Source organism: Garra rufa, chromosome 5 (genome assembly GCF_049309525.1).
Source record: "Garra rufa chromosome 5, GarRuf1.0, whole genome shotgun sequence".
NCBI lineage: Eukaryota > Metazoa > Chordata > Actinopteri > Cypriniformes > Cyprinidae > Garra > Garra rufa.
In genome coordinates, this window is record NC_133365.1 from 17,102,821 (window position 1) to 17,119,265 (window position 16,445).

At 36.7% G+C, this 16,445-nt stretch overlaps 1 protein-coding gene across 1 annotated transcript in view; it reads left to right on the forward strand.

The window, feature by feature from the left end:
- The window catches only part of LOC141334766 (SMC5-SMC6 complex localization factor protein 1-like), a 25,457-nt gene extending 9,625 nt beyond the window's left edge, over window positions 1-15,832 (forward strand). The window contains exons 15-19 of the mRNA XM_073839993.1: window positions 149-279; window positions 5,763-5,842; window positions 14,080-14,172; window positions 15,507-15,689; window positions 15,804-15,832. Coding sequence (XP_073696094.1) covers window positions 149-279; window positions 5,763-5,842; window positions 14,080-14,172; window positions 15,507-15,689; window positions 15,804-15,832 — 516 coding nt within the window. The remainder of the gene's footprint in view (window positions 1-148; window positions 280-5,762; window positions 5,843-14,079; window positions 14,173-15,506; window positions 15,690-15,803) is intronic.
- Window positions 15,833-16,445: the final 613 nt, after the last annotated feature.

Consider the following 16,445-nt stretch of genomic DNA (forward strand, 5'->3'; position numbering starts at 1 on the left):
CACTTTTATTTGGCACACATTTTTTCTTCTAAGAAGTCTGCATTCATTATACAACACAACACAATATAGTGAATAGTACATTCAGTGAGAGATGGAGAAAAAATAGTGAGAAAAAATGTTAAGGTTTATTTTTCTTGTCTCTTGCCAGGTCTCAACCTACCTCAAAGCTCTGGGGAACTTGTGTGATCGAAGACCAGTCCAAACCCTGAAGGGACAGACTGACAGAATCGAGATGAATCAACCCTCTACCAGTAGTGCCGCCCATGTGCCAGGCTCAGAGTGAGTTTTTTTTTTTAGCTCTGCCACATCTATCTGCTCATGCTGTTGTCCTCCATACTGACAATGCAGATCACAGAGCACAGGAGAAAAGCAAGAACACTTTCACTTTTTTTAAATTATTTGTATATTTTCGATGAATAGAGCCAGTACCAGTGTTTACTTTTGTAAGATGTTTCTCTGTAAAATCACAAGAATTAATAGGTGTCATTTTCTACATCCTTGTGCCATCAGAGCACATTTTGAGATAACCACTCTCCACTTACAACACTATAAGATCCTCTTTATGTCTGCATCCATACGCGTATGACAGAGGCAGAGAGTGCAGTAGGTGCCTTTAATTGGACAATTTTCCACCATTATGGGGCATTAGATGGGTTTAAGATGACTAATGGAGAGAGACAGGGTGCTGTCCTTCTCTGTTGGGGCAAACTGTGATGGCAGCAGACCACCAGCCCTGTGACTGGTGGTGACGTGAGGGTAATTGGGGCTGTGTGTCTCTTCTGCCAGCTCACTCAACCTCTGCTTATCCACCTTTTCCCTACAGGCTTTAGCTGAGACATGATGCTTAGACAAACCATGACTGCATTTGAATGCAACCTGAGAACAGTGGTGTTTTTAACTATGCGGGCACTTTGCATTTGCTTTTGTAAACTAAAACAAAGCTAGATAAAAAAAAAAAAACTTAAAAATTAATGAAAATTAAAAATGTACTAAAATGACTAAAACTGAAATGAAATAAAAATTATATATACTGCTGTTTAAAAGTTTTGGACCAGTAAGATTGTTTATGTTTTTTAAAGAAGTCTATTTTGCTCATCAAGACTGCATTTGTTTGATCAAAAATATAGAATAAAATGGTAACATTGAGAAATATTACAATTTAAAATTATGTTTTTCTATTTTAATATACTTTTTAAATAAAATGTATTTAATCAGCCATTACTCTATTCTTCAGCGTCACAAGATCCTTTAAAAATCATTTTAATCTGCTGATATGTATGTATGTATGTATGTATGTATGTACATAAAACAAGCAAATAACCAAAAATGTTAAATAAAATTCAAATGAAAGCTGAAAATATAAAAATGAAAGCTAATTGAATACTATGAATGAAATGAATACATACTACAATATGTTCTTTAAAGGAGCTCAACAAACTAGAACTTTCTTTATTTTTATTTCGTCTTTTTTCTGTTTTTAGCAAGTTATGTTTATATTTCCGGGAAAACATTTTATGTATTTTTGTTAATTTTCATTGTTACTTTTTGTTTTTACAAAATGTGTTAGTTTGTTATGTGTCAACTTTTTATGGAAGCCTGTTTCCGACACCAAAAAAAAAAAAAAAGTAATTGTGACTTTTTATCTCACAATTCTGTTTTTTTTTTTTTTTTTATTGTGAGATATAGACTCACAATAGTGAGTTATAAAGTCAGAATTGTAAGATATAAACTCACAATTCTGAGAAAAAAAGTCACAATTGCGAGATACAGACTCACAATTCTGAGGAATAAGGCAGATTTGTAAGATACAGACTCACAATTCTGAGGAAATAAGTCACAATTGAAAGATATAAACTTAATTCTGAGATAAAAAGTCACAATTGTGAGATATACCTCCGATTTCACAGACAAGGCTTAAGTCTAGTCCTAGACTAAAGTCTAAGCTGTTTCAACTAAAAGAAACGTGCACTGACTAATCTTAAAATATATCAGTGCCTTTGTTTTGTCTCAAGATCCACACCAGTAATGTTTTTTTTTCTAAGCACATTTATAAAAATTAACTAAATAAACTGTGGCCTAATCTTGACTTAGTCTAAGCCCTGTCTGTGAAACTGGGAGTGGGACATATATAAACTCGCAATACTGAAATAAATGTTTATCTGGAGTTGAAGTTGAGAGTTGAGTGAACTTTTTGTCTCATATCACAAAAATATCACACACATTTTTTAATTTAATTCTTTAAAACAGACAATTGTAAGTTTTTATGTCACAATTCTGACTTTATTCCTCGCAATTGCAAGTTTATAACCCGCAATTCTTACTTTATAACTTGCAATTAATATCTCGCAATTGTTTTTTTTGTTTTTTTAATTTCTGTGGGGGAAAAAAATCAGAATTATCTATTTATATCTCTGACTTATTTTCTTAGAATTGTGAGTTTATCATGTAATTTTGAGGGAAAAAAAGTCAGTGCAAGTTTGTATGACGCAATTCTGAGAATTAAAAAAAAATGCTAGATGTAAACTCGCATTTGCGAGAAAAAAGGTCAGATTTTGTGAGATAAAAGTGGCAATTATCTTTTTATTTTTTATTCAGTGGTGGAAACGGGTTTTGGCATGATAGCTTGGAATAATACAGCTATAAATTCAAAAGCTGGAGTAAAGCACACTAATGCTGGAGGACACTGGCATATGGTAGAACACATTAGGCTTCTGATTTGTTTATAACATTTAATATTCATATTCAATATTCAACATTTCTAACGATTTCTTTCAGATTTCTGCTCCACATTAATTACATAGACTAAACCATGATTCTCAGCATCTTGTTGCCATGATGTGATGCTTGACAGTGTGCTGTCACTGAATATCTTAGGGCAGCAGTGGTCACAAGAAGAACATTGTGTCCTCACTCAACTACACACACACTCACAGACTTAAACACTGCACACAGTGATGTTTACTCCACACTAATTGGAAACTAAATGACCATGTGTCTGTGAGAATGTGGATGTTTGTACTGTTCTGCTGTGTTAGATTGCGCCTTGGTTCTGAACAATCCAATTACTAAGGAACAAGACACTCTTCCTGTGGAAGCAGGAGTCTTTATTCCTCTGACAGCAATGTCCTTTAAGGCCTCTCACAGCTCAACTCTAGTACTCTTCTCTAGCTATTTTTGTTATACTTTAAAATTCATTTTTTGAGCGTCTTCTTAAATCAAACCCTTGCAAGAATTTACTAAAGAATATTCAGCACTCCCCCTCATAGTGTGACCCTGGACCACAAAACCAGTCTTAAGTAGCACAGGTTTATTTGTAGCAATAGCCAAAAATACATTGTATGGGTCAAAATTATAGATTTTTTTTAAATGCCAAAAATCATTAGGATATTACAGTTTTTTTCAATTGCTTAAACACATTTCTTGAAATTATGCCTCTTTTTTTTTACGAAACTCTAAACACAAGTCCATGACTTCTAACTCAATTCCCCAAATTTTCTATATTCAGGTCAAATTGAAGCTTTCCACATATCTTAATAGGACATGATCTTTACTTACAGTTTTTCTCAATTGCTAAACAACCATAACTACATTTTTAAAACCATAATGCTGAATCCTGCTGAAAAACCAAACTTTGCAATCAGACATGACACACAAACCCTCAAAAACACACACACTACAACACAGTTTTACACACTAATAAGATAAATTCAAGAACTTTGACAACTTTAAATGTGATTTTCCTAATATTTAGATTTTTTTTGCACGCTCAGATTCCAGATTTTCAAATAGTTGTATCTCAGGCAAATATTGCCCTATTCTAACAAACCATACATCAACAGAAAGCTTATTTATTTATAAATGGAAAAAAAAAACTTTTTACTGGTTTTGTGGTACAGGGTCACATATTGCACTTTGAGCAAGTCAGTAAAATCTTGGCAAGACTCCTGGGCATCTTTTTTCTATTGAGATAATAGTTCTAGTAATATCTTTAAGTAAATCATAAGTAAAATATGATGAATTATCCTATGATGAGTTGTCCTAGCAGCTTAACTAACAAAATATAATGGAAGTAACTAACAAAGCCTCAGATAAAACTTGTTAAAAAAAAAAACATTTTTGGGGGGAAATCAAGATTTTAAGCAGCAACGCTTTTAACGAACTGCATAATGTTAACCATGACTGATAAAGATTTGTTTATTTAATTGTAAGTTTTTAAAGGGTTAGTTTGCCCAAAAATGAAAATTCTGTCATTAATTACTCACCCTCATGTTGTTCCAAACCCAAAAGACCTTTGTTCATCTTCAGAACACAAATTAAGATATTGTTGATGAAATCCGAGAGCCTTATGGTACTCTTGTGCATCGAAGACTGACACAGAAGAGAAGAAATAGTTTGCACACAAAAAGTATTCTCGTAAATATTCTTCTCATAAGTAAGTATTCCTCATAACATTACGGCTGACTGATGTCACATGGACTATTTTACCTTGAACGTGGTAGTTGACAGCATTGCTGTCCATGCAGGGTCAGAAATTTGGATTTAATCAAAAATATCTTAATTTGTGTTCTGAAGATGAACAAAGGTCTTACAGATTGGGAACGACATGAGTGTGAGTAATTAATGACAGAATTTTAATTTTGGGATGAACAATCCCTTTAATGTTATAAACACTATTGCAAAGTTAATTCTTATTCTTTAGGGTTCCCACAGTCAGGAAAACCTGAATATATCATGGAATATTTAAAGTTATGATTTCCAGGTCTGGAAAAGTCATTGAAATTTCATGTAGTGAATATGAATTTTTCTGGTTTTGCTGTGCTCTAAAATATTGCATCAGCTAGATTAAAGGATTTTGCCCGCAAGCCAGCATTGAGGGGTTATTGGAGACATTTTTGCATTATAAAGTATAATCATTTTAATCTATTAATTACCAGAAAAAAAGTTATTACCTATCATAGAGTTAAAATCCCCCTAACAATCTCTAAAACTAAAATGGACAGATGGACTGACTGACAGACGAATAGAATTAATTTGATTGATTGATTGATTGATTTTTTTTTTTTTGCATGTGACCATCCTTCTGCATTTATATCCCTCCATCAGTCTGAGATTGTCCTTTCTGAGCTCTGTGTCTCAGTCAACACTTGAGTAGACAGCCAACATACTTCACCCACCCAGAACATCAGCTGCAATCCTGCCTGCATCACTGTAGCTCTTACGGTGCCATTTAGTGACAGTTTCTTAAACACTGGCCAGGGACTCCATCCTGGGAGAGCTCCACGGGGGGGTTTGGATAGCTGTCTCCTCGGATAAAAGGATTCAGTAAGTACAGCTAGCGTACAGGCTGGCTGATAGTTGCTACAGGCGATGCACTTAGATGCCAGTCCCTCAACTCCGTCCCGCGGTAGTGTGAAAATGTCGTGACAGTGATATAATGATGTTTGTAGACATGAGCGGTGGTTTAAAGTGGGTCGTGTTTAGTGAACTTTGTGTTAGCGTCTCATCCCTCTGTGTTTTAAGAGAGATTTGTCTTGGAAGATTTAAATATTGCAGGATTTTTCCAGCATTCCAGTCCTCTGGCTATGGATAAATTCTTAATTTAGCCATACAGTACTTATGAGTGGTTTCATGATGTGCTGATGTTAGCATACATGACAGATCCTATCTATTTACAAACAAGCTCTGTGAACTATTGTCCCTTCAAAAACACGGGGCTTGATGTCTCAATCTGTCTGTTAAATGTTACTGTGTGTTCTTTTCAGAGCTGTGAAAGACTCACCAGGCAGTTCAGATTCGAGGAGAGAGACTATCCCGAGAGGTTACCACAGAGTCAATGCTGCAGGTAAGAGCTGCTACACATCAGTATCTGCATACATGCTGTCGAGGCGCATGGCATTTACTCATTATCGCTCCAAAAACTCGTATCTATGGCGGGCATCATGCTGTACATTTTTGGCGTTTGTTCATTCGTTTGTTTTATCTGTCATTTTGTCATTGTCTGTCTGTCTGTCTGTCTGTCTGTCTGTTGATCATTCATTTGTTTTATCTGTTGTTCTTTCTGACATTTTATGACATTGTAATTTTTTTGTCTGTCACTATCTGTCTATCTATATATCTGTCTGTCTGTCTGTCTATTGATCATTTGTTTATTTGTTTGTTTTATCTGTTCTTTCTGACGTTTTATGACTGTATTTTTTTGTCTGTCACTATCTATCTGTCTATATATCTGTCTGTCTGTCTGTCTATTGATCATTTGTTTGTTTTATCTGTCCTTTCTGACGTTTTATGACATTGTCATTTTTTGTCTGTCACTATCTACCTATCTTTCTGTCTGTCCATTGATCATTCGTTTATTTGTTTGTTTTATCTGTTGTTCTTTCTGACGTTTTATGACATTGTCATTTTTTTGTCTGTCACTATCTGTCTGTCTGTCTGTCTGTCTGTCTATCTGTCTATCTATCATTCGTTTATTCTTTTGTTTTATCTGTTGTTCTTTCTGACGTTTTATGACATTGTCATTTTTTTTGTCTGTCACTATCTCTCTCTCTGTCAATTCAATTCAATTCATATTGCTTTATTGGCATGACATACTTGGATACATATTGCCAAAGCATTCTATACATCAGAATAGAATCAAAACAAAATTACATATAATATACATCCATAAAAAATAAAAAATACATTCATATATATATTTATATAAACATTAATGGTTCTACTAATACAGATGTGTTCACTCTTTACTTCTTATTTTATGACATTTGTAAATATGTTGTGCTACCAAAGAGGAAGTAGGTCCTTCACCAAGTAGTATTTTTAATTTGTTGTTTTCATGGAGTGACTGGAACTCAGGAATAATCTGCTGTATTTGACTGTACAGTGAGTCTCTTAGGGATGTGTATTTGTCACAGTGGAGGAGAAAGTGTTCCTCTGTCTCAACTGCTCCTGATCTACATTCGTTACAGATTCGCTCTTCTTTAGGTAACCATGTCTTTTTATGCCGTCCTCTTTCTATGGCTAGCTGGTGGTCACTCAGTCTGTATTTGGTCAGTAAATGTCTGTGTGTTATATTCCTGACTGAGACCAGATACTCAGCTAGACTGTACTCTCTGTTGAGTTTCACATAACATTGGAGACGACTTTGGTCTTTGGTCTGTTCTTTCCAATGTTGTATGTATGTCTCCTTTTCTTCATTTAGAATTTCTTTGATTCTTCCATGTTTCTCAAGTTTGGTGATATTGAGTGCCTTGTTAGTCAGATTGGACACCATTACACAAAGATGACTTTTTTGAGCACACATTTTTTGTGTTTTTAGTGCTTTAAAATGAAGAGATTCCTCAGAACTAGAGTTTAAGTGGATCCAAAACTTTAAAACTCTTTTTTTAATGATTAGATTTAGGGGAAGACGGCCTAGCTCAGCTCTGCAGGCGTTATTAGGTGTGTTTCTGTGGACGTGAAGGATACTTCTGCAGAACTCTACATGCAGAACTTCTAAAGGGTGTTTGTGCCAATCTTTATGGCTGTAGTTACTCGCTGGGCCCCAGATCTCGCTTCCATACAGGGCAATAGGCAGTATGACACTATCGAAAATCTTTGTCCAAATTCTGATGGGGATATTTATTTTGAATAATTTTGTTCGTATGGCATGCAGTGCTCTGCGGGCTTTTACAAGTAATGTTTTTATTGCCACATTGAAATTTCCTGTGGGAGTTAAAACTAGACCAAGATAGCTGTATTGTAAAACATGTTGTAGAGTAGTGTTGTTTAAAGTAAATATATGTTTATGTTCTAGATTTCTGGGTTTTTTCTGAAATATCATAATCTTAGTTTTTTGGATGTTGTCTCTGTCTGTCTATGAATCTGTCTGTCTGTCTGTCTGTCTGTCTATCTCTGTCTATCTATTATTGATCATTTGTTTATTCATTTGTTTTATCTGTTGATCTTTCTTACGTTTTATGACATTGTCTTTTTTTGTCTGTGTCTGTCTGTCTATATCTATCTATCGTTCATTTGTTCATTTGTTCATTTGTGCGTTTATTTTATCTCTCGTTTTGTCATTGTCTAATTTTTTTGTCTGTTCTATATATCATTCTATATCTGTCTGTCTGTCTGTCCTTCTATCTATCCTTCTATCTATTGTTCTGTCATTCTATCTGTCTGTCTGTTTTTTTCTATCTATACTTTATATCATTCTATCTATCTATCTACAGTGGTGTGAAAAAGTGTTGGCCCCCCTCCTGATTTTTTTATTTTTTGCATGTTTGTCACACTTTAATGTTTCAGATCATCAAACAAATTTATATATTAATCAAAGATAACACAAGTAAACACAACATGCAGTTTTTAAATGAAGGTTTTTTTATGAAAGGAAAACAAAATCCAAACCCACATGGCCCTGTGTGAAAAAGTGTTTGCCCCCTCCCCCTGTTAAAACATAACTGTGGTTTATCAGACCTGAGTTCAGTTTCTCTAGCCACACCCAGGTCTGATTACTGCCACACCTGTTCGCAATCAAGAAGTCACTTAAATAGGACCTGCCTGACAAAGTGAAGTAGACCAAAAGATCCACAAAAGCTACACATCTTGTTGAGATCCAAAGAAATTCAGGAACAAATGAGAAAGAAATAATTGAGATCTGCCAGTCTGGAAAAGGTTATAAAGCCATTTCTAAAGCTTTTGGGCCATTATCCACAAATGGTGAAAACATGGAACAGTGGTGAACCTTCCCAGGAGTGGCCGGCCGACCAAAATTACCCCAAGAGCGCAGCGACGACTCATCCAAGAGGTCACAACAGACCCCACAACAACATCTAAAGAACTCCTCTCTTGCCTCAGTTAAGGTCAGTGTTCATGACTCCAGAAGAAAGAGACTGGGCAAAAATGGCCTGCATGGCAGAGTTCCAAGACGAAAACCGCTGCTGAGCAAAAAGAACATAAAGACTCGTCTCAGTTTTGCCAGAACACTGATGATCCCCAAGACTTTTGGGAAAATACTCTGTGGACTGACGAGACAAAAGTTGAAATTTTGGAGGATGTATGTCCCATTACAACTGGTGTAAAAGTAACACAGCATTTCAGAAAAAGAACATCATACCAGCAGTAAAATATGGTGGTGGTAGTGTGATGGTCTGGGGCCGTTTTGCTGCTTCTGAACCTGGAAGACTTGCTGTGATAAATGGAACCATGAATTCTGAAGGACAATGTCCGGCCATCTGTTCGTGACCTCAAGCTGAAGTGAACTTGGGTTCTGCAGCAGGACAATGATCTAAAACACACCAGCACCTCTGATTGGCTGAAGAAAAACAAAATGAAGACTTTGGAGTGGCCTAGTCAAAGTTCTGACCTGAATCCTATTGAGATGCTGTTGCATGACCTTAAAAAGGTGGTTCATGGTCAAAAACCCTCCAATGTGGCTCAACAATTCTGCCAAGATGAGTGGGCCACAATTCCCACACAGCGCTGTAACAGACTCATTGCAAGTTATTGCAAACGCTTGATTGCAGTTGTTGCTGCTAAGGGTGGCCCAACCAGTTATTAAGTTTAGGGGGCAAACACTTTTTCACACAGGGCCATGTGGGTTTGGATTTTGTTTTCCCTTCATAATAAAAAACTTCATTCAAAAACTGCATGTTGTGTTTACTTGTGTTATCTTTGATTATTTTTAAATTTGATGATCTGAAACATTGTGACAAACATGCAAAAAAATAAAAAATCAGGAAGAGGGCCAACACTTTTTCACACCACTCTATGTATCTGTCTGTCTGTCTGTCGTTTATCTATTCTATTTGTCTCTCTGTAGCTGTCTCTCTCTCATATCTCAGTTCTGTAGTGCATTCAGCTAGGTCAAAAGCTCTCGACAGAGCCTCTCTTTATAACCTCAGGCAACAGCATTTACATTCCACATGCTTTTTACGCTCCCTCCATCCTTTGGTGAGGAAGAGGTGGAAAATACATAAAAATCAGGCGACACACACACAAACATAATGCTTGTCAGATCCCCCGTTTAAGAATATTAAACACTGCAATTAGGATTCTGCTGTGAGGAAGGAAAGGGAAAGAGGGGGCGAGAGAAAGACAGAGGTAGCCAAGCCTGGAAGTTTCTGTAATTAGGAGGTTGGCACTCCGTGTGAACCCACCAAGGTGTCAACGCTCATCTTTCCCCTTCCACCTGATCAGAAAGACCCCCACGCCAGAGCAGGGAGCGGGGGAGGGCAAGGAGAGAGAGAGACAGCCCTGCTTTCAGGAGACTCAAGGCTGCTGCTCCCTGCCTTGTGTTGTTTTTGCACTACGTGCTCCCTATACTGATGTGTAGCGCATCAATTTTTGATGAAGCATCCGCAGGCTCTCAGCTGTAGATTTCTGTAGGTAGACGCTGCAGTGTTTTTCACAAGGTGTGCAGGTCCATGGTGCCTTGTTAACTTCACCCTGAGCTGTCTGTCTGCTCAATACGCTTCATTGTGGCTTATGGCTACAGTTAATGATGCTATAAGCATATTGGTAATGATTTTGGGCTGAAGCTCAGATTTGGATATCAGGATGATTTCCTTCTTCATAATATGTATATTCAGTTGTGCCCCTTGCTGAATCTTTAAGATGCTTAGCCATATGGCTAATAATGCAAGAGATAAAATCTTAAACATACTATTATAATTGTTTTCATACTCTTTAAAGAAGCTGCAAAACAGATGCTATTTTTATGCTTTTTTCATTGTGGTTTAAGTGTGAAACTTTGTTTCAGAGCTAATGTTTTTTTTTCCCAAATACAATGTAACTTTAATTTTCATAACAAACAACAAATTGACATGTTCAAACTATTTATGTACTTTTGGTTCTTAATATTTTGTGTATCAGTACTGAGCTTCAATGACCTTTTTCAGCCTTTTTTGATAGTTGTGTATGAGTCCCTCACTTGGGTGGCAACAATGGATCTAAAACTAGGGACTATCAAAAAAGTACAAAACTGGGTCAACTGAGTTATTATTTAGTATCATTCAAATATTTGTCACGTTACAGAGCTTCATCAGGGCAGTAGTAAGTTTAAAAAAAATGCACTTGTTGATGCCACAAAAACAGATTAACATCTGCAAGTGGTGTGTAAACCTAAAAAAAAATATCTTTGACCCAGTTATTATTGGCCTCTTTCAGTTCTTGTTCACAATCCCATAAACTAAACCTCTTATAACTCCTAGACTACAGGATGTTGCTTAAACCCAAAAGTGGCCAAATTGAAAATGCGTCCTGTCATCACCGTGTTCAAAATGCACTTTTGTGACAAATAGCCCGTTATTTAAACCATTAGCCAACCTGCTCCAGAGCTGTCATGCCAGACGTCACAAACAACGCAAGAAAGTACTCTCTACAAGAAAAAAATAAAAATAAAACAACAACCACAAACGTTACACACATTTCACAATTTATAGAAAAGGACAGGATGGATTTATCCTCTTCGAGCTTGTAAATGCTGAGTATGCAATTACCCCTATAATGGAACCGTTGTGTCCAAATTGGAGCCATTAAAGTGATTTAACAGAGGGAAGATTGGGCCTGGCATTTCTGAGACTGTGTACACATGGGGAGTTAAGAAATGTTTAATCATTGGGTTTTAGGGCCTATTAGAGTGTGAAACAAGGGCCGGTGTGAGCCAGAACTTGCCATGGTGCTGAGGCACTCATTAAGTCATACTTTTATTGCATTCTGTTTCATTTGTTCATAATACTCTGCTAATTATTTTCGTTGATTTTGGATTGCGAGTCTTTGTGATCTTGCTTTCATGTACGTTGACACGTTGAGTTAAGGGTTTATTATTTCATACCTTGTTGTTCTTTCCTTTGAAACAGAAAGAGATTATTGTAGATGTGTGGTATTTAGTATATTATTTATTTCGTTTTTGTTTTTGAAGTTCTGTCATCGATTTAGCTTGGTCTAAAACGTTCCATTCAAATGGTGTCAGAACCTGTTTACACCCTGATACTAATAGCCGTCTCTGTTGATCCAACGACTAGTGGTCTTCTAACACGCTGTGTCTCAGATGTGTTTTCTGTAACCACTTGTGATCAGATTTTTAAGAGAGGGTCTCTGGTTTTGTGAATTTAAACATATGTGCCACTATGTACTGTTACCACATGGTGAAAACTGAAAAAAAAGAAAGAAAGACATACTTTAAGTGATATTTTAGTAAGTTAAGAGGTCTCGTTTATTAGTTTTCAAAGATTTCAAATAAACTTCCAATGTGCACATGACCCTGCAATGCTTTTTTCAGAATTCTTTGAATAAAAAATTAAAAAGGAACATGAAAATAGATTTCAAATAGAAATCTTTTCTAACAATATACACTACCGTTCAAAAGTTTGTGCTTAGTGAATTTTTATTCTTTTTTTTTCTGGATGAAAATTATACTTTAATTCAGCAAGGATGTGTTAAATGCTGTTCTTTTTAACTTTTTTTCGTCAAAGAATCCTGAAAAATGTATCACAGGTTCCAAAATTTTTTTTTATAATTACATGGATAATAAATCAGCATATTAGAATGATTTCTGAAGAATCATGTGACACTGAAGACTGGAGAAATGGCTGATGAAAATTCTGCTTTGCATCACAGGAATAAATTATATTTTAAAGTATATTAAAATAGAAACCATTTTTATATATTGTAATAACATATGACTTTTTTTCTGTATTTTTGATCAAATAAATGCAGTCTTGATGAGCATAACAGACTATGAAACACTTGTTTTAGCACAGTTATCTTTTAATGTTGTCCAAGACGTATTTTACACTATGAATACAGTGTTATCATGTTAAAACGTCTTTGTCAGCAGGATTCTTGAAGAGCACACACACAAAAAAATCCCCTTCTTTGTTTTTACAGCATTTTGTTTTCTTCTCGTAGTCCATGAGTCCAAAATGGGTATATGAAGTCTCCAGTGTCTAAACCATGATCCCACTACTTCTAATTTATTTTTTATACCCTAACAGACGTCACTCTGCGTACACAAAGACTGACAGATCAGCCTTATCTGGTCATTTACGTTTTCCTCTAACCTAATTTTCTCTGTTTGATCTGGCTTAAAGGGGCTTCTTGAAACCGCAACTAACGTATTGATGTGAAAGAGGATGCAGCTTTTCCCTTTTTCTCTGCCACGAGAAGAAAGAAGACTGTCTGCTTTATTTCCCCCTCCTCATCCCCGCTGCCTCTCTCCGCTTTGGCTCTTTTAGCATGGCGGGTTTTATCTAGCCGGCCAAGGCTGCAGAGAAATGGGCACCCTGGTGAGACCCAGTAAAGCATTTATTAGCAGCTTTGCACAGCGGCATTATAATGGCAGCCACAGAGGCACTCAAGTTTGGCCTTTTACTTTCTTGTGAAGTTCAGCCACACATGAAAAAAGGAAGCAGCCCACCCTCTAATATATTCCCGATTTGATATCGTATCGGGAGAGCGAGGGATGAAGGCTGCCTCACAAAGGGAGCAGGCAGAAGGAAAATGTAAATAAAAGTCCTTGGAGGCTTTTGTGTCTGGCTGTTGTAGTTTGCAAAAGTGAGAATCACGTGTTCCCATTCGTACTGCCCAGTGGAGCTTTTGAACTCTAGCTGTTTGAAAAATCCTGTCAGAGGCTTTGTGTATGGGCTCTGTACCATAACTTTCCCCGGCTGAACAATACCGGACTGCCAGGAAGCCTTTTCCCACAATCGCCTTCAACTTGGGGTGCTAGTGTAAGTAAAGAATTCCCACTGTCCGGGAAAAAAAGGGGAACAGCGACAAAGAGAGCGGATGAGCGCCTTTCTTTGCTCTCTCTCCGCTTCCTGTCCCTCTCCCCCCCCCAAAAAAATCTCCAGCTTTTTTTTTTTTCTCTCTCAGGGTCAGCCCCTTTTATCTATTTAATTTTTACATTTTCCATGTCGTTTCGGCATGTGCACATTTAGTCGTTTTTATGTCTTGCAGGGGAAACGTTAAATAAGCGGTTACGGGACTGTGAGGGCAGTTGGCAGGACGCACCCTGATTTTGGATGTTGCCCACTTCTCTCTTTCACTTGCCCTTTCTCTGTCTCTCTCTCTCTTTCTCTCTTCTCCATCCATGTGTAGGCGAGACACTCCTTCATCGAGCCTGCATAAGGAACCAGGTGGAGACATTGCTTCGTATCCTCAGCGTGCCTGGAACGGACGTCAACATTAAAGGTAGGATTTTATATTCCTCGCCTACCCTCTGTGGAATCGTCCCATTGCTTCTCATTTACTTTTTTGTGTGCTGAACAGTTAATTCATACAAAGGAAACCGTACGTCACAGGTCTAACCTTTTCGATCAAATGTAAGGGTGTATCTGGTGGGTTTGGACGTTTTAGGTTTGGTTTACTATCACGTTGTCAAGCTAATTTCGCACATGCCTTTCGCTTTCCAATCTTGTTTTGAAATCTTGATATAATCGTGGTTATTTTAACCATGTTCCTCCATGAATATTTCACCTTTATTGTTTTATACAATGCTGTGGTGTTTTTGTTTTGTTCATTTTCGTTCACTCAAAAAGAGATTTCCTTTAAAAAACGTCATTCTAGAATGAGTGTGTTTGTGCAATTTTTATGCCATATGGAAATGTTTACGATTGAGGCCTCTTTGCTAAAAAATATGTGTATTTCATTTCTTTTTTTTAATGTTACTCTATTTTTGTTGTTTTCTTTCACTCGAAAAGACAGTGAGAATCTTAAAATGGAATTTAATGATGATTACTAGCAAATAATTGCATTTTACAATCATATGTTTGTGCTGTTATGATATGATGTACAGAAATGTTTGCAATTGAGGCCTCTTTGCCATATTTTACCCTAATGTTATGCTATTTTTGTAGTTTTCTTTCCCAGACTACAGTGAGAATCTCAAATGGGATTTAAAAAAAAAAAAATTACTAGCAAACAATTGCATTTTAGAGTCAGTATGTTTGTTTACGATATACAGAAATGTTTGCGATTGAGGCCTCTTTGTTTTAACACAAAAAGACTGCATTGGGAGTCTTAAGATGGGATTTATATGAAAACTATGAGCATTTTAGAGTCAGTTTGTTCGTGCAATTATGGTATTACATACAGAAATGTTTACGATTGAGGCCTAGTTGCTAAAAAAACAACTAATAATTAACGTTATTGTTATTTTAACTCTAATTTAATGAAAACGTTTAATATTTAATAATATACTGGACATTTTTCCTTTTTTAATAACTAACTTCCCATTACTGTAACAATGTAATAGCAAATGTAGGTGTTTTTTTTATCTTAGAAAAACAACATAGTACCTTATTATGAGGCTGTGACATTGAATTAGAATTCTTATTAATAAACATACGGCAAGATTTAAAAATACCTATTATGCAAGTGCAAATGACACCAATTTATTTGCTTTCTAGTGTTTCATTAATTAGGTTTTTTGTTGAATAGCACATTTGTAAAGCAGGTAAGCTTGACCTTATCAATGTATGTAGGCACTAAAATCATCACAGTATATTTTGCTTCACTGTTTGTAGATCACGCTGGCTGGACACCCCTTCATGAAGCCTGTAACCATGGCAGTACCGATTGTGTGCAGGCCTTGCTCCATCATTGCCCGAACCTGCAGCTGGCCAGTCAGGTCGAGGGAGTCAGTCCGCTACACGACGCCCTGCAGAACCAACACATGCACATCGCCAAGATGTTGCTGCGGCGCGGCGGTGAGTGGCAGACGTACACATATACACGGTCTGATCACAGACTTTCACATAATAATGCATACAAAAACATATATGCGCACACTCAATGCATGAAGATTCATACTGTGAATACAGATCTTCACATGAGAGGGTTGAAAACATGAGAGCGCACAGTCGCATAAACGTAAACCCTTCAACGGCAACTTTAAAGAAGCTGTTGAATTTCAAAAAAGTGATGAGTTCACTTGTTCCTCCTGGTTCGGTCTCTCACGAGTCTCTTATCCAGTCACAATCAAACAGGCCCTTCTATGGAAGCCTGACTCGTATTGAATACCATATTATACCGTGTTACTTCAAAACATGTTCAGATTCTGATTCCTTTGAGAACGATGCTGAATTTATTGAGTCATATGGAAGTGCCTCTCTTACTGGAATAAATAAGGCGAAAACAGTTTCTGTTTCCATGTGTGATGTCAGTATAAACAAACTGATGAGTGGATGCGGCAGAAAGTCATATTACAGCGGCATTACATGTGTAAACAAACAAGTGCTTTGTAGAAATCTGTTAAATCCAGGCCTCTCCTGTGGCTTAACAGTCGAGATCTAGCACACACACACACACACACACACACACACACACACACACACACAGTGTCATCTTCTACCATTCAGGGTTCAAGCTTTTTTACGTTCTTTCCTCTATAAAAACCATCCATCTACAGGAATAACCCATCGGCGTGGATGACGCTGTTAGCATCCTCCTGAAGAGATTAGACA